General features: G+C 43.1%; 1 protein-coding gene across 3 annotated transcripts in view; it reads left to right on the top strand.

The window, feature by feature from the left end:
• LOC118778018 (calcium-binding protein 1-like) overlaps positions 1-16,376 on the top strand; it is a 23,659-nt gene extending 7,283 nt beyond the window's left edge. The window contains exons 1-9 of one of the 3 annotated variants that reach the window (XM_036529325.1): positions 3,706-3,763; positions 4,200-4,408; positions 10,752-10,919; positions 12,897-12,927; positions 13,174-13,317; positions 13,642-13,751; positions 14,866-14,940; positions 15,053-15,125; positions 15,980-16,376. In XM_036529325.1, coding sequence (XP_036385218.1) covers positions 4,364-4,408; positions 10,752-10,919; positions 12,897-12,927; positions 13,174-13,317; positions 13,642-13,751; positions 14,866-14,940; positions 15,053-15,125; positions 15,980-16,005 — 672 coding nt within the window. In that variant the 5' untranslated portion in view covers positions 3,706-3,763; positions 4,200-4,363 and the 3' untranslated portion in view covers positions 16,006-16,376. Of the gene's footprint in view, positions 1-3,705; positions 3,764-4,094; positions 4,409-10,751; positions 10,920-12,896; positions 12,928-13,173; positions 13,318-13,641; positions 13,752-14,865; positions 14,941-15,052; positions 15,126-15,979 lie in introns of those variants that run through there. The other 2 variants (XM_036529324.1, XM_036529323.1) reach the window with 2 other exon arrangements.
• Positions 16,377-18,961: the final 2,585 nt, after the last annotated feature.

The raw sequence follows: 18,961 nt of genomic DNA, 5'->3' as shown, positions 1-18,961 counted from the left end.
TCAAAATCACAGGTCGAGATACTTAACTTCAAAGAAAAAACAGAGTTTTTGGGTAATGCTGCAATCCAGCATAATGACTCATGTCATCTTGAGATGTCACTTCAGACAAAGGTTTAAGTATGTGTAAATCATACAGTATCATACAATCATACAATTATGTTTGGCCTCTGTCACAACTGGGGGCATCCAGCATGTGGCTGCTGTTTCACCTGTGTCTCATCTGCCAGGGTGAAATTAGAATCCTTTGCTGATCTGATTCCTCGGAGCCCACAGGATATCATGAGGATATCCGAGTTTATGACAAGCATGCCAATCAGCAGCGATCCCCTTTCTCCAGCTCTATGTCATGTGTAAACATGGCGTGAAATAGCTAATTCAGTTCAATTCCATTTCACGTGTTTTTGAAACAGACTGCAGACTCCCTGTGTGGCCACTCACTGTCGCTGTAGAGAAATTAGTACTGTCTGTACTGCAGAACGCGAAGTGAGGTTTACTGTGTAGTGAGACGGCAACAAGAACAGGACACAGCCTACCTTCAATCAGTCAATCCATATTATTTCACATTGTGCTAACTAAAATCAGACTTTCACAGTACAATTCATAGTAGACATTTTGCACAAGGGAAACCAGGAAATGATTTGCTCACCACATCTTCTTAGGTGAGCAAAATAAAGTGGGAAATTGCAGGATTTCAAAACCTGTAAATTGATGAGCATGTTTTTGGCTAATGTATTGGTATGCAATGTTTAAGCACAGAGGAAGTCTTTACCTTATTGCTATGCTACATTCCAACCCGTAAACCAGTTTCATTTTTGGAGGAATCTTCCTATGCAATTGGATGGGGGTGAAGCACTATGGGAGGGAAAAACATGGATATTTCTAATATTTCCAAGTCAAGTCTTGTTCTCTCAGAAATTCTTGTAGTGCTTTGTTGATGTGCCTTCACAATATATAATATTGCTGGGTAAAGCAAGGTTTACTCTCTCTCCCTCTCTCTGTCTTTCTGCTATTGTCTGCATTTCTGCTTGGGTTGGAATGACCTTGCCATGGTCTCCATTGAGAAGAGAGATATCGAGAGACTGAGAGGGATGGAGCGAGAGTATGAGAGAGAGAAAGAGAGTGAGAGAAAGAGAGAGAGAGAGAGAGAGAGAGGAAGGCATGTGTTCTCCTGGAGGGATGCAAGCACTCAAAGGTCTCCACTGGGAGGGAGGGGATAAATCCAGAGAAGATGGAGGAAAGGAAGGGATGAGGGTAAAGAGAGGAGTAGTGAGGAATGACAGGTGGTCACGTTTAAAGTCCCAGGGTGTACACTCCTTTTTCTCCTCTTTAATCACAACCTGGAACTGCACTTAAAGGGGCAGAATCTGCGCCTCTTCCCATTCTATCTGTCAAAGAAGCCAAACAAATATAGTCTGAGACTGACCCCTTTCTGCAAACTACAGGGGAAGACCCCCCCGTGGAAATAAGGGTGTGTGTGTGTGTGTGTGTGTGTGTGTGTGTGCGCATATGTATGTGTGTGCATGTATATGTGTGTGTGTGTATGTTTGTGTGTGTGTATGTTTGTGTGCATGTGTATGTGTGTGTGTGTATATGTGTGTGTGTGTACGTGCGTGTGTGTGTGTGTGTGTGTGTGTGTGTGTGTGTGTGTGTGTGTGTGGAATATTAAGACCTTTGCTTTCTATTTTTGATCTATGTATTATGGATATAATGCATTTACTATATTTCTAGTTAAGTATTTTTAACCACAAGGCTAGTGTTCAGAGAAGTGGTCATGATTTTTGCCTGAAGTGTTTTTGTGGGTCAGTAGATTAGTTTGTACATGAAAAATAGGCTTATGCAGAGTCATATACGAACAACAAGGGACATTCAAAGTCAGCTGACAGTGATTCCTGTTCTACTTGCAAATAACTGCCTCTTGAAAGCTACTCATACATTCACAAACATATCATGCCTTGCATTCCTTCAGCATAAAATATACATATGCACACACACACACAATACATGGTAAATGGCGTCATATTGCCATGTTCTCTGTGCTGTGATTTGGAAAGACCCCAGACCTTTTTCACACAACAGTCTGTGAAAGAAGTTGCTGCCGTGGTAGTGAATGCCCTCACAGAATTGGGTGTGTTAGCCTCTGGATCTGTCCATTGATAGTTTGCATAGCAGGTTTTTGCTCAACCTGGGCAGACAGTTCTCCCCCTTCTCTCCCCAGCTCCATCAGTCTCTCTCCATTCTGTTTTTTCTTCCCTCATGTTCACTTCATCTCTCTCTCTCTCTCTCTCTCTCTCTCTCTCTCTCTCTCTCTCTCGGCCTCTCTCTTTCTCTGTCTCTCTTGGTTCACACCTCTCACAAAACGGAAACTGTATTTTTCACCCAAATCAAATACCAAATAAGCAAACAATGCTGATACTGTGGATACAGTATATCTAGGCTGTAATTTTGGATGCAGTATATGTGTTTTGGTATTGTACATACAATGCATGGCTGCCAAAGCGCATCCTAATGAAATGCTGTAAGAGAACCCCGCCTCCTCTTTGCCAGCATGTGTCACTGTATCCAATGGGATTAATCCTGACCTCAGAGTCTCATTAAACCCAGACCCCAATCATTAACATTCCACTTCAAATTAGCTGCCAATTTCTCCCCTGACATTTGGTTTATGTGTGTATATTTGTGTGCGTGTGCATGTGTGTGTGTGTGTCTGTGTCTGTGTGTCTGTGTGTGCATTTGCCTGTGTATCTCTGCACTGCATGGTCTTGCCATCTTGGTGTGTGTGTACCCGTGTGTGTGTGTGTGTGTGTGTGTGTGTGTGTGTGTGTGTGTGTGTGTGTGCATGAGTTTGTGTATGTGTGTGTCTGCCTGCACTGCACTGATGTGATGTAAGCGGACGGCGCGTGTGTCTGATTTGTGATGTGTTCTGAAGTTCACAATGAGCCTCCGGTGAATGAGGGGATAACTCACAGGGCCGAATCATCAGGAGAGAGAGAGGGAGAGAGAGAGAGAGAGAGACAGAGAGGAAGATGGAGCAGAGAGGGAGGGAAAGACAGAGACAGAGAAGGGGCAGAGGGAGGGAGGAGAGAGGGAGGAGTGAGAGGCATGAGGAAGGGGTGTGTGGCAGTGATGAAGGAGGAGGGGACTCTGGTGGTCATGTGACCCTCAGCAGGGGTCAGAGCACACGCGTGTGATACTGCAGGTGGTTGACTGGAGCTGACAGGACTAGGTGTCTCTGAACACCATTCCCCTGACTGGGGATGTGGGAGAGCTCACTGACTCAGGCGCGTCTTTGTGCCACACACCCCAGGCCTCTCATCTTCATTTTAGTGTGTCTTTTTGTTAGGTTGGCTGTTAATCTCAGGATTGTCCTTCATGGTAGCCAATGACATTGTGTGTATGTGTATGTTTGTGTGAATGTGTGTGTATGTGTGCATGAGTATGTGTGGATGCATTTGTGTGTGTGTGTGTGTGTGTGTGTGTGTGTGTGTGTGTGTGTGTATGCTTGCACATTTGTCAGTGTACGTGTGTGTGAGTGTGTGCATATGTGACTGAGAATGCGCATGTGAGTATGTGTTTGTGTGTATGTGTGTGTGCATGCGTGTGTGTGTTTGTGTGTTTGTGTGTGTGTGTGTGTGTGTGTGTGTGTGTGTGTGTGCGTGTGTGTGTGGTATTTATAGCTACACAGCCTCACTTCCGTGTGTGTGTAATGGAGCGTGCGTGCGCGTGTGTGTTTGGATTAGTGTCTCCAACTCTCGCTCGGGGGAAGGTAATATGCTTGTCCGAATAAGTCTCTGTGTATCTCTTGCGCCTTCATTTGTTTGGATGGATGGATTAAAACTGTGCGGGAGAGAGAGCGAGAGAGAGTGTGAGAGAAAGAGAGAGAGAGAGAGAGAGAGAGAGAGGGAGAGAGTGAGCAAATGAATAAGCAATCTTGCATTTTCTGCTTTGAGCGCTTGCTTCTCACCAGGAAGACACGCATGCCTTCCTGTCTCTCCCTCTCTCCCTGGGTTTTTAATATTTTCTGTCCTTCCCTGACTCCTTCCATTTTGCCTTTTTCCCTCATCTGTCTCTCTACCTCTCTCTCCCCCTCTCCCTCTTCCTGTCGGTCTCTCTCTCTCCCCGTTTCTCTCTCCCTCTCTCCCTGCATCTCACCCCACCTTTGCTGTTGCTCTCATTCTATATTTTCCTCCACCAAATCTCAGCCTTCAATTCAAAACCACCCCAAGAGCCGCCACTCGAACTTGACCTTTCCCACTTGTGCATGCACACACACGCACACCCACAAACGCACACACATGCGTGCACACAGACAGACACACAGGCACACAGAGGCTGACAGACACAGAGGGAGACAGACAGACCGACTATGGGAAACTGCGTAAAGTCTCCGCTCAGAAATCTCTCCAAGAAGGTAAGCGAGCTCTTCGCTGTCCGTCCCCTCAACCCTTGACCATTTACGTTCTAACCGCTGAGACCGCGGTTTGTCTGGAATTGGACCGGGTCGACTCGGGACGAAGAAGGGATGTTTGGGTTTGAGCCAGGCAGAGGTGTAGAGCAGGAGTCAGTGCTGGCATGTAAGGGAATGTTCTATGACTGAGCTCAATTAGACTGAGCTGGACTCTACTCTGTGACATTCTGGATTACACACAATGACAGTGATGTACTACATTCTTTACTATATTGCACTGTGCTAAATTTCATTGTACTGGACCGCAATAACCGCAGATGGAGTGCTTTGCGTTGTTGCATTTTTTAATTCAGAAGTAAATTGTTGTCTGGACAGTGTTGTGGATAGTGACATACAAAACCAGACCAGAGAGTAACATCTGTCCCATGCTGTATATGGTCTTTAGTGCACTGGTGGTATGAAATCCTGCTCATTGTGTTAGACCATACTGGATTGTGTGTGGATGATTTATGCTGGATTGTGATGTGCGATATTGTACTATACTATACCATGTACTATACTTTACCGCATACTATAATGTCACTAAAAATATAATGTACTCTATACTATACCGTATTTATATTTTGTTCTGTCTTTCGCCTTATACTTTAGCCTCTACCATAATCCAGGTGAATAGCTAAGGTTATTTTGACTTGATATTGTGCTTGTATGAAAAGTGTGTAAAGGCAAAAGTATTAGCATTATATTTTCACTGATAAACACTGATTCATGTCATGGCAATGTGTTTTTTTGTAGCGTAGTTTAAACTCTCACAATTTTTTGATAAAAGGCATTGTTAGCTAATCTAAAGAGCTACATGAATCAGTCCAGCAACAAGAGTTTTCACACACTGGTGCTTGAAGACATGCAGGTGACAATCGTGGGCATTAAATTTTGGTGAAAATGCTATAGTGTGTACTATATGTTATAATGTAGCCTCTACTATACCTTATAATATCGCCTGTACTGTACTCTACCTTAAACCAGACTGTGACGTATACTTTACTCTGCTGTACACTATAGATGTACAACACACTGTAGTTTAATGTGTACTGTACTTTTATGGCATAATGTAATATCTACCCTACTCCATTTCCACTGAAGACTAAACCATAAACTATGGTGTAATGTGTACTATATTCTATGTTGTATGGTAGACTGTAGCCTGAATGATACTTTGCCTTATAGTACCGCCTGTACTGTAGTATATCCATAGACAGGTGCCCAACAGAGCAGCCCAGCAGAGAGCATCCCAGAATGAATGAGACAGGCGAGACAACCCAACTCCCAAAATAGAGGAAGAGAGACAAACAGAGAGAGAGAGAGAGAGAGAGAGAGAGAGAGAGACTTTTGGCTATGGACTCAAGGTTGAGAACACAGTTCTGTTGTCAGAAGGAGGCATTTGTAACAGATGGATAGCACAAAGACTAAGTCTTAATTAAGTGTGTCTTAATTAAATGTGAAATAAATCACCAGAATGAACATTTTATATGCATGCATTGTATGTTCTGTATTAGTTGTAGCTTGGAAAAAGGCTGTTTCATTTTGGTATTCTTTTCCTGACAGTTAATAAGTAATGGGGCAGTTCAAATATTATTTAACAGCTGTAGTGTTCAGATCTGATCAGAGCTGATCTGTCTAATACCTAAGGCCCTACCATCACTCTTTTATGCCCTCTGAAACAGGAAGTATCATTTGATGGGACTCAGATCTCAAAGAGTTAAATCTGTGCATTCATTAACAGGTGATTTATGTGGCTTAAAGAGGCAGGAGTTATGATTTTATTATTTGTCCCTTTGTCAAAGAGCTGGTGAAAACACAACTAGTGCTGATGAGGATGTTGTCCTTTCTCTGACACCAGCATCTCCCAGTGGTATTTCAAATGGCACTTAATTTATCTCGGCAAGAGAAAATGTTATGTGTTATGTGTTCAAATTTGCAATACAGCCTGCATTTATATATCAGGGGCTTAATACATCCAAACTCAGCCCTAAGGCACCCCTGTGTGCCTGCTACTCCAGTCAACCCCTAAATCAATCAAGGTGATTGAAAACATATCATTAAACTCATTCTGCCCTTTGCCTTGTCCTCCACGTCCAAAGGCAGGTGTGTAGCTTCACTAAACAGGTGTTTATACTTCCAACATTTAGTGTGATTCCACTTGTCTAATAAATCAGTGTGCCAATCAATCAAACAAACAAACAAACATAACCTCTATTCTACAGAAAACTGCCACAGTGCACATCACATCACTTTCTGCTTCTGAGAAGAGATCTGATTGATCAGAAAGCAATTGGATAAACATGTTATACAGCATGACCTTGGGGGCAGAAGACTGTAAATGTCTGATTCATGCTGGAGATCTTTGTCAGCTCATTGCTCTTGGGGAATGGCATTTTCAGTTGAAATAAAAACCAGCATATGCAGACCCCAGGACTCATTTTGGGTGGTCCTGACATCCATCCAATCTAATCTAATTTGAATATTATCAAATATTATAGCAAAATAATGACCAAGGAGTTGTACCTGTGGCAACTGATTTTGACCAAGCATACATAGGTCAGTGTGTCCCAGGACACGACACCATCAAACCACACATGAAACCACGCAAATCTTTTCTATTTAATAGAATTTTTCAGTTTTAAATGTTGTCATCATCATTACATGTACTGCCTCAGATGACAACATTGAGACACACTGTAATGAGCATCTGAACAAGGAGTTGGCACCACGACTGGCACCATAGCTGCCACGGTAACAGATGGAGTGCCAAGGTCACGCATGAGTGAGTCTTAGGGGGGAGCTACGTGTGTGTGTGTGCACACGCGCGTGTGTGAGTATGTGTGTCCGTGTGTGTGGGTTGGCTTTGTGTGTCTTAATATGTCTGGGTTAATGTTTGTGTGTCTGTGTGGGATTGTGTGTGTGTATTAATATTTGTATGTGTGTGGATGTTTACATGTGTGTGAGTATGTTACAATGTGTGTGCATGTGTATGTGTGTATGGGCATGCGTGCATATGCGTGAGTGTATGTGTGTATGTAAGTGAGTTAGTACGCGCGTGTGTGTGTGTGTGTGTGTGTGGGTGCGCGTAGTAATTTAGTATAGGACTGTTTCCATAGCCCAGCTCATTTGGAGTCTCTAATCAACTGGATACTAATTAAAATCTCTGCAGTGGAGGCAGAATATATGCAGCAGGAACAGCTGTAGAGTACAGCTCTGCTCTCTGCTCCACACAACCCTGAGCCTCACACCTCCGGCCCTGAGACAGATAGATGGATTTATTTATTTATTTATTTATTCACTTGGCTCCCTTATCCAGAGTGACGTACAAGGCTGCCAGGATACCATATATAATGCACATGTCATAGCAGCAGTAAGAAAAAGGGCAACAGCCACAGAATGTCAAGTAATACCTCAGTGATAAAGATCCAGGCTGATAGTGTTGTAACAGTACTAAAATAAGCATACAACAATTACACTATTCTTAAAATTATGATCACAAAAGCAATGTCATCCTTTATCATATCATACATATAATTCCTAAAAATGATCCAGGCTAATAATATAAAATTATATCAAATTAGCACAGACACAGTGCCTAGCACTAATCTTTAGGCCCAAAATAAGATTGCATTACACTTCACTTCAGGGAATGGGTACTAGAACTGATGTGTTTCATTATGTTTATTTCCTTTTGCACAACAGGTTTTTCATGGGGCTTTAGCACATTCTCATTCTCACTCAGAAAAACAGCCCACATCAGTGCAAATGCGAACATAATGAACCACAGGAGGCCTGGAGAGGGGAGAGGGAAGAAAGGGGAAAAGAATCTATCAAGCAAGCAAGCCATCAATCAATCAACCAATCAATCAATTGATCGGTCAGTCAATATGTATTTGTTTGTGACCTATTTCTACAATCTTATTGTGGACTGAGTATATTTTCCAGAGGGAATCAAAACACCAGTAAACCCAGCAAATCCAGTCCAGTTGAAGAAAATCTGGGAAATTACATCTGGAAAATTGCAGAGGATCACATCTGACCAGATTACAGACAATGCTGATGATTCTGATGTTGACTGTGTGTTACTGATGGAAGTCTTGACGTGTCACCCAGCGCAGTCTGTTTCATGTCTTCCTGTTTTGTTGCTGTGAGGCAAGAGGGAGTTGCAGTTCAGGATGAAAGAGCGGGGGGGGGGGGGTGAGAAAAAAAGGGGAGAGGGAAAAGGAGGAAAAACAAGGGATGAGGAGGGAGGAGGAGAGCAATGCAAGTAACCCTGAGACGGTTTACTGCATATTTTTATAAGTGTAAGTGAGGCTGCCTGGCTGATCCCAGTCCAGCACAGGACAGCTGTTCACTCACCACATTCCATAGAATGTAGGGCACTACCCAAAATGTCTGCATGTCTGGGGGTGTCGCCCTGGTGCTCCACTGGCCACCAGACTGCATGCTCCTGTCTCTGAAGATGGAGAGGGAGATTGTTCGAGTGACCTTGCATGAAGGCACATTCTCACTTGGTAGAGGACAGCATTCCCAAGGTTTGTGCTGAAAGATGTTTCTTTTCTAATTAACCTGGAGCATCCTGTCTAATTGGGACTTTATGGAGGAGCATTCCCTGAGGCTGTGGGCTAATTGGTCATTATAATGACATGGCCGGATAGCTCTGCTCTTGCGCCTGTAATTCCCACTGTAAGTAACTGAAGTTGACAAACATGGTCCCTTTGCCCCCCCCCCCCCTCTCTTTCTCTCTCTCTCTCTCTCTCTCTCTATCTCTATCTCTATTTCCCACAGTCTTATGCTCATGACAAAGTTATTGGTTGCCTGAGAAATATAATTTAATAACAAGGTATTGCTGTTTTTTCAATCAGAATTTTTGTAATTATTGTAATCCAGATTGTATCCAAAAAGGATTAGTGTAACCAGCCAAACACTATGATTTCAGACAGGTTATTTTTCAGCCCAGTGTTTTGTATGAATGTAAATATGTGTAAATTCTCTTTATTAAAGGCAATAATATGCACCAAGAATCAGTGAGAAACAGTCTGTACGAGTAAAGGCTTGAGAGTGCTGGACATTAATAATTCAAAAGAACAATAACAGCGGCAATTTTATATTGCAGTGATAATCAAGTTAATATGTAAACTTTGTTTGGTAGTGCTTTTTGGTTGATGTGGACAATGGCTCTCTCCGGTTGGCAACAAACTCAATTCCTTTTGTTGCATGATATTGCTTTGTGGTAACATACCGAAGTCTATTTTTAAAAAAAAAAAAATTATTTTAGAAATATATTTCTGCAGTGATGTAGGGATATATATTCATTTTACAAACAAGTCTTCACACTCCTATGCTTCCACTGTGTTTTTTATGATAAAGAGCTAAAACAGCTTTCTCCTCTGTCATTCTCCCCCTGGGGCTGTGGCAGCCAGCTGTCTATCGCTCGTTAACAACTAGGTCACACTTCACACACTCGTGGAGTCTTTACATACTCACTTATTACATAATTGTTCATTAGTACTGAGCAACTTCTGTATTAATGTGTGTGTGTGTGTGTGTGTGTGCATGTGAATGAGCATAAGGTACCAAACTATGACTGTGTTTGGGTTTAGGTCAAATTCAAGATGAAGGTTAGCCTTAGGGTTTTGTTTAGATTAAAGACTCAATTTAGGGTTCAGATTAAGTTTAGGGTTCATGTTAGATTTAGGGTTCAGGTTGAGTTTGAGGTTTATATACACTGGAGGATTGTGTTTCATATCTTTTCATCTATATTCACTATATAAAACTGTGTTGTGAAATATTAATTACACAAAATATTGTAATAATAGTGTAATAGCATAAATACATTGTGCTCTTAATGTTCCATGGGATGAGTCTACCTTGTTCTCTATTTTGTCATATGGACCAGATGAGCACTGCTCACTTTGTCAATCTGCTGTGCAATAAAAGGCAGAACGTATTTGTGAATATTAGTTCACCCATTCCTGTAAGGGAATGCACTTTCATGCATGAGACCAACCTTGAGTAGATTCTAACACAGAGCAGAGTCATCAGGTGTGCGAATACAAAGGTGACTGATAGACTGACAGATTGACAGACTGACAAGTGTAACAGGCATAAGCATGACATATGAGCCTAACACCTGTGAACCCTCCCTTGCCTTGCCATACCACCCCAAAACTGAGCCCCTCCCCCCTACCCCCAGCAACACCCGTACCATTTTATTCATTTTGTCCGTAAACTGCAGCTCTGTCTCTAACACTGTCTCTGCCCCCCCACCCCCCCGGGACCCCCCCTCCTCCGGAAAGAGCAGGACCAGAAGAGGAGCTACAGAGCGGTGCAGTCATGCGAGGAGGGGGGGGCAGGTGGGGCCTATCAGGAGCCCCTAGTGGCCCTCGCCCAGAACTGCGCCCTCATGCACAACGTGCTGGGGCCTGCCTGCATCTTCCTCCGCAAGGGATTCGCAGAGAGTCGGCAGGCTGTACGTAAGTTTGCACACACACACACACTCACACACACACACACACACACATGCACGCATGCATGCATGCATGCCCACACATACATACACACACAAACACACACACACACACACACTCACACACACACATGCACGCACGCATGCATGCATGCTCACACATACATACACTCACACACACACACACACACACACACACACACACACACATACACAGACACACGCATGTACTCATTCCCAAGTCCTTACATTGTCTTTCTCTAAGAACACACACACATGGACAGAGCAGACTAGTCTGTTGTATGAGTGTGTGGCAGTGTGTGCAACACTGTGTTCGTTGCTAGAGAGAGGCAAAAGCAGAGCACTGCTGCCACTCTAAAGCCCCTTCCTCTGCAGTCTTTACGTCTGCTTTCCCTGCAGTTGTGTTAGAATGGCTGCCAATGGTCTGCTCTTACATTAATCTGCTGCTATGACAACATCCCAGGGCATGAGGGGATACAGGGTCAGACCATTGACAATGCGGGACAACACATCAACTTCTGTCACTCTGCAACTTCTGTAACCTGTGACCTCTCTGGACCTGCAGAAAGGACTGATGGGAGATTTCACCTTCACGTTCTGGAAATGAGTTCATTAAAGGAATTAAGACACAATTAATGCAATTATGGAGGCTGATTGACAGTTCCCACTAGACACTGCAGAAAGATGCCATGCACAGAAATGCCTTTTTGTACAGAAATTTGACACTCTGAACCTCAGGCAGAGCATTGTGGGGTGTGTATTTGTGCATGTTAACTCTGCTCCTCAGTCTTTTTGCATTGCCATATAGTGGCATGAAGGAGCTGCGTATGTCTGTACATCCAGCCGTCCATTCCCTGGCCCAGTCCACGTCTGTAGAGTGAAGCCAAGCAGAAAAAGTGCCGCTCCCACTGATTACGGATTTTGGTATTGCAAGCCAGGACAGAATCTTGCAGGCTGAATCTCCAGGTTGTGATTGTTGCCTTGAGCATGTCAGTAAAACCAGCAGCGCCTGTTCCACATCCATGCATCACACGTGGTGTGTAGCAAGAGGCAGTGACTGTGGTCAGTGGTTATGGCGAATTGCTCTAGCCAGAGACTGCAGTCAATGGCTCTGGTCAGTGATTGTAGTCAACGGCTCTGGTCCATGGTTACAATCATTCACTGCAGTCAGTAGTTATGGTCAATGGCTCTGGTCAGTGGTTATGGTCAGTGGTTCTACAGCACCAAAGATGCAGCCATCCTGAGGACTGTGCTTGTCCTTATAATGAACAATATACAGATAGGTTAGCATTCCCATGGGTCTCTAAGGCCTTTGTATGGCAGTGTGATCAGTATGGATGTGCGACTGGTAGGGATGTGTGATCAGCATGGAGGTATGATCAGAAGGAATGTGTGTAAATGTCTTATCTCATCTATCCAGCTGTGTAAATGTATAAACCTATAAAAGCTGTAATCTGCATACACAGCTCTGGATAAAACCATCTGCAAAGCAACCTGTAATGCAATGTGATCCTCTATGAAGGAGCATCTGGTTTATATAATTGTCAAAAGAGCACAGTTTCATAATCGGTGAAAACTCTTTTATAACACACTTTTAAAATATACTGCAGGGTGATAAACTTCAGCATTTTCCTGTGAATTTGGTGCAATAATTTGTTTTTTAACTAGAAGTGCCAAAAATGAGTCCCAGTGATATGGGCTTGTAGGTACAACAAGCAAGCCAGAGATCACAGAGCTGATCACAGAAGACAGAATCCAGAGAGCAGGTTCTGATCGGGGGGAATGGTTACTGCACCCAAAAGGAAAGTGGATTCTGGGCCTAGCAGACTCAGCTGGTACAGAGTGGCATTGTGGCATTTAAATTATGTATGAATTATTCTTAAATAAAACATGAAAAACGATGTTTCTGTGCAGCAGGGAACATGAGGACAGTTACTGCATTTTGTGCTCTTTTTACAGGACAGAGAGCTGCGACCAGAAGAGATGGATGGTGAGTCTGTGTGTGTGTGTGTGCGCGTGTGTGTGTGTGTGTGAGTAGGTGCCCCTGGAGGGTGAATTGGATTTTTGTTCCAGTGATCATACCCTCTTCATAATCCTCATCATCATCGTCGGCATCGTTAATGTCCATTTTCAGATTAAAAACATACTTCTGCAACTCTTCCTTTAAAGAGAACAGCCTGTCACAGAAATAGCAAACAATATCTCTCTCCCCTCTCTCTCTCTATCTCATTGACAGAGTTGAGGGAGGCCTTTAAAGAGTTTGATAAGGACAAAGACGGCTTTATCGGCTGCAAGGATCTAGGGAACTGCATGAGAACCATGGGCTACATGCCCACAGAGATGGAACTGATAGAACTGAGCCAGCAGATCAACATGAACTGTGAGTATATGTGTCTTTGCATGCATATATCTGTGTGAGTGTGTGTGTGTGTGTGTGAGTAGGTGCGCCTGGAGGGTGAATTGGACTTTTGTTCCAGTAATCATACCTTCTTCATAATCCTCATCATCATCGTGTGTCATGTGTGTGTGTAAATGTGTGTGTGCGTGTGAGCATGTTTGTGGTTTATTTGCACACAGATTAATAAATGCAGATTAATAAGTGACCATAATGTGCAGATTAATAAGTGACCATAATGCTGACCACTGAAGTGTACACTCTGAGTGTTCACTAAAATGTGCTGTCTGCCCCCCTCTTCTCTTTCAGTGGGGGGTCATGTGGATTTTGAAGATTTCGTAGAGCTGATGGGACCAAAACTGCTTGCTGAAACTGCGGATATGATTGGTGTTAAGGAGCTGAGGGATGCCTTCAAAGAGGTAAAGGGGGGAGCAAAACACAAGATACATTCCAATATATTTTTTTCCAAATGAGAAACCATTTCACTTGTTTGACAATAAAAAAACTATAAAAAGGCAAAGTCAAGTAAGGAGAAGTACCAGTGACCCCGCAGAGAGCACAGTGTGTTTCTGACTGAGAGTACAGCAACTCATCCTGCCACGGCCAGGGGACAGTGAGTAACCAGCACTGAATAATAACTAATGAAAAATTAGACAGATGGATATTATAAATCACTTTATTACTGCAGATATCATTCCTAAAACTGCTATGCTGCACCTGTATTTCTGTTCACTTATTTAACTGTATTTTTTTTACCAGTGACACTATGATTTGGCAATGTTTACAGGACATATTTCATGTCCGTATTGGACAGAAGTACAAAACAAAGGGTGAGACAGGAATAGATTTGACTTCTGATGTTGTTGAGATTCTTTATTGTACCATAAAAGGTTTTCACATATCATTCAAATACAATGTTTCCAAAGGTACAACCACAAACCCATCGTACAAAGTACATCCAGTACCCTCACCCATCACCGACCCCTGTCCCAACACTCCAAAAAAATAAGAAAAGAAAACAGAACACAGAATTGCACCAGAAATCATGGCAACCTCGTCATCTGTGTAGCTAACAATGAAGGACTGATGATGATGCACACAGGGAGAGAGAGAAAGAGGAGGAGAGTGCAACACAGAGAGGCAAAGGGAGAGAGAAAGGGTGGCTGTGTCTCACTCAGTCTCAATCCAGCAGAATTTGAAATGGAATGACAGAGGAACGAGGTCACGAGACCGTGTTTCTCCCTCTGTCCTCTTTTATTATTTTGCTCCTCATCTTCGCTCTCTATTCATGTCTATTCATGTCTAGTCATGTATATTCATGTACAATTCACCTCACTTCTTTGTCTCAGCAATGCTTGGAAAGGACATAGAGTTCTGGTGCTGTTAGTGGTCATGCAGGTTAATCTCCCAGGGGAGGAATTATAAAGCCTCCATGCAGGCGAATCTTTTAAAACCAGTAAATGTCTCTAAAAAAGAGTACAAATGACCCTAAAACTACCCTCTGACATCATGCCTGTTCCCTGCCCCCCTCAGTTTGACACTAATGGAGATGGAGAGATCAGCACAGCTGAGCTCAGAGAGGCCATGAAGAAGCTGTTAGGACAACAGGTGAGGCCCAACGTTATTTCTGCGTCAATGTCTTTCTGTCCATCCACCCAGCTGTCCATCAAAATGTGTCACCTACACCTGGTGAAACCTGTGTCTGTCCCTCATCCTGCAGGTTGGTCACAGGGACCTGGAGGACATTCTGAGGGACATCGACCTAAACGGTGACGGACACGTCGATTTTGAGGGTGAGTCACGTCACCTGCCCAATTTTCTCTTCACCTGGTAGGTTTCTGCCTCCTTGTTTCAGCAGTGAGGGGGGTCATCAAAGGGAGGTATACTGGACCCTCCTCTCAGAAAGAATCTGAAAAGGAAGATGGAGAGAAAGAGAGAGATATTAGAGGTCTATAAGAGAAATGTGACAGAGTTCTTCTTTTGATTGACTGGAAATGTTTAGAAGAGATGGCACATGGTTGTATCTTTCTATTAGAGTACGTGGTTGTTAGTTATCTACAGTATGTGTGCAGTACGTGTACAGAATGGGAACCGTGTGGGTACAGTGTGAGTACAGTATGTGTGGTGAATGAGTACAGTATGTGTGCAGTATGAGCACAGTATGAGTACAGCATGCATAGAGTAAGTATGACCCTCCAAGGGACAAGCCGTGTGAAGCGCTTTGATGCTCCACTACGCTGCTGAGAGCAGGCGCAGGAAGGCCTGTCAGATTATCGCTCTGCCAAAGGATTATATCACCTAGAGATTACCACCCTGCAAGCTTCCGTGCTGCTTGGTATTTTTAACTGCAACGTTCTTCAGTGATTTACATGATATAGTGTCTCCCTTCCCCTTATTTCACAATTCACCAATCAGGAGATTTTATAGCAATTTAGGAGGATAATTATGGCTTTGTAAATGCTCCAACTGTGGATACACTTTTCTGTGCCCGTCCTCAATGCATTGTGGGTAAACGCAGCTTTCACATGGAGAATCATTGACCTCACCATCTCTGCTCAGGACATCTATGATTAACTTCAGCGGTAATGGCTTCAGTCTCTTGTGGGTTTGGTTCTTATTTCTCCTATTCTTTTTGTCTCACTTTCAGAATTTGTGCGAATGATGTCACGCTGAAAGGGAGGGAAATGGACTGCAAATGAGGATTTGCACTGGACAAGAGCCACTGGCCCTGCCCCTTTCAAGGAGAGGAAGGAAGATAGGGGCAGTGAGAAAGAAAGAGAGAGACAGACAGACAAAGAGAGAGAGCTATGCACTGAGCCCTCTTTCCTTGATTAAGCTGGAATTTAACCCCTAACCTCCGGAGTGAAGAGGAACTGCCTCCACAGTCATCATCTCATCCATTATTTATTTATTTACTTACTTACTTACTTATTTACTTACTTATTTATCCATCCATCCATGCATCTGTCCTGGAAATCTTATGGACTTTTTATCTTTAAAGCACTTTTGCTGCTGGGTTCTGCTGGAGCAATAGGAAGGGGGGGGGGGGGCAGAGTTACAGAACAGTCCTCCACAGCCTTCAAACCACAGCTCTCTGGATCCTGACCCTCCCCATGGAGTCACGGCCAGCTGTACAGACATCCACAGGGATGGTTTCGGCACTTTGACCCCTGACCTTTATCCTCTTTTTCTTTGTGCTTGTCCTATATGGAGGAACAAGGGTGTCCCAGACCCTCAAATTAACGGCAATACCATTTCTGAAAATTCTGTGTTTCTGTGTATTTGGTTCTATGTGGGTATTTAGTCAAACTGTCTGTTTGTGTTCACCAGTCTATGCACATGTCTTTCTGTGCAGTGTGTGTGTGTGTGTGTGTGTGTGTGTGTGTGTATGTGTGTGTGTGTGTGTGTGTGTGTGTGTGTGTGTGTGTGTGTGTGTGTGTGTGTGTGTGTGTGTGAGACAGGCTGTCTGAACTTGAGAGTTTGACTTACTTGACTTGCTTGTGTGTGCAGAGGTGCAGAAATGACTCACTTAAACTGAAATACCTCTGCCTTGGTTAAAGGTCATTCCCTTTAATGCAGTCAGTTTACAACAAATGTCACATGCTGTTAGTCCATCTTATCGATAATTTTACTTATACATGTTTACATTTATTTTTTACTTTCAGCACTAAAATCATGGCATTGTGCACAGCTGCACAAAAAGCCATGGCTATGATGCACTACATATTATAGTGGTATAATGTCATTATTACAGTGTTATTATGTCATGTTATGTGCTTAACGGATGTCCTGTTCCACATTGTATACATTGTCTCCATTTGTAAGATAGCATGATACCATGCTTAAGAGTAAAGAGATGTGTCTGATCCGGGATTTGATCACAAGACCTTGAGACAACAATGATATTATTAAAACTGTTATGTTGTTATATTATTAACCTAACAAACAAAACCAAGGAATCTCTCTAAAGGCTTCCCTTGTGTATTTTTGTACTTAGATCTCTAAAGGCTTCCCTTGTGTATTTTTGTACTTAGATCAGGGTGTGTATTTTTGTGCAAGTCACAGTTTCTCCCAGTTTGTGTTTTTATGCATGCCAAAAATAAACTTTAACCCATCTGTTTTTCCCTGAGTAGAGATCAATAGTTTGTCACAAAATGCTTTTGAGTGTGCATGTTAGTGTGTGTGTGTACTATTAAGGATACAGGGATTTTCTGCCCTTTAGACTGATCCAGGATCAGCTAACCAATACCCATGTCCTAACTCAGACTTTACTGTAAAACAAAGTGTGTACTGTACACTAATCTAGGACCACCACTTGGGTCAGAATCTACATGTTCAAGAAGAGCCAGGCCATGCATACGAAGCATAGTTACATCTTTCTGCTGGCCAGTCTTCAACAGACACTCAACACAAATCGAAAGCAGAAAACCAGCAGCCTCACTAAACAAGGGTACATGGAGACAGTGCACACACTTTTATGAGCGATTAATCTCCTTCATCCAACTGAATCATTCAGTCTAAATGAAGGCCACTCTATTCATTTTAGATTTAGTCTTCACAGTCTCTGGCCCTTGGCAAAGTTTCCCTGAGTAAATGAATGAAAAGAGCCATACCATCTGATATGCTGAATTATACATACAGCATATGCAGAACTCTATGAGCATATGCTGTACGATGTGTACCGTAGAATGAAGGCAAGAGTCAGCCATACCTGTACTTTGGCAAAAGCAGGCTGCAGTATGCCACAGCTGAAGGCTCTGGCTGTTAAAGGATTCTGTGGGATTAACTCCGCAGGAGATTCAGGGAGCTGCCAGCTTCCTCCAGGCCCATACCATGTGGATTCCAGCCCTTTCTTCTTGCTGCTTGGATTGCATCCCCCTGTCCATTTCGTGCAGATTGCAGTCATCTCTCGCTCTCTGTACTATGCTGATCCCAGCACTCTCCCCGAACCATGCAAATTCCAAAGACATTCTGAAGCAGCTCACTCCTCGGTAGTAGATGTTGCTCATGACCATCAGCTCAGAGTAGGAGCTACAGGTCCCCTGATTTTTATTTAATCTGGATGGGCTGATAGTGAATATTAGATGATAATGCTGATTCATCCATATTATGTCAAGATTAATGGGTCGGTGCAGCACCTGCTTTAACTAATGCTAATGAACAATCTGTCAAATAGAACGTCAAATGCATGAGCCAAGCCCTTCCCAGTTACAAAATATAAAGTGTGTAAATCCTCTCTCTGATGACATTTGTAAGTTCAATAATTGCACTTCACATAGCACCTCCAAAGGATCTCATTGCATTACATTACATTCATTTAGGAGACACTCTTATCCAGAGTGACTTCCAGCACAAAAGAACATAAGTGTGTCCATTCAAGTTGATTGAGCAACAGTGTCAAACCAGGCTAACAGCACTGCCAAACCAGTGAGTGTGACACTATTCAAGCCCTACCATAAGTTAATTTTTGCAGCCTGACTAGACAAGGGAAGCCAAGTATACTACCATACATCACAGTCAATAGATCACAGAATCCAAAGCACATTGTGATGTTACACATAAACTAAACAGCAAGTAATACAATGCACTTTTTGGTGAAGGAAGGAGGCTTAACCATGACCAATGCGTA

Source organism: Megalops cyprinoides, chromosome 5 (genome assembly GCF_013368585.1).
Source record: "Megalops cyprinoides isolate fMegCyp1 chromosome 5, fMegCyp1.pri, whole genome shotgun sequence".
In the NCBI taxonomy this organism is placed as follows: Eukaryota; Metazoa; Chordata; class Actinopteri; order Elopiformes; family Megalopidae; genus Megalops; species Megalops cyprinoides.
This window is presented reverse-complemented; position numbering and strand designations above follow the sequence as displayed.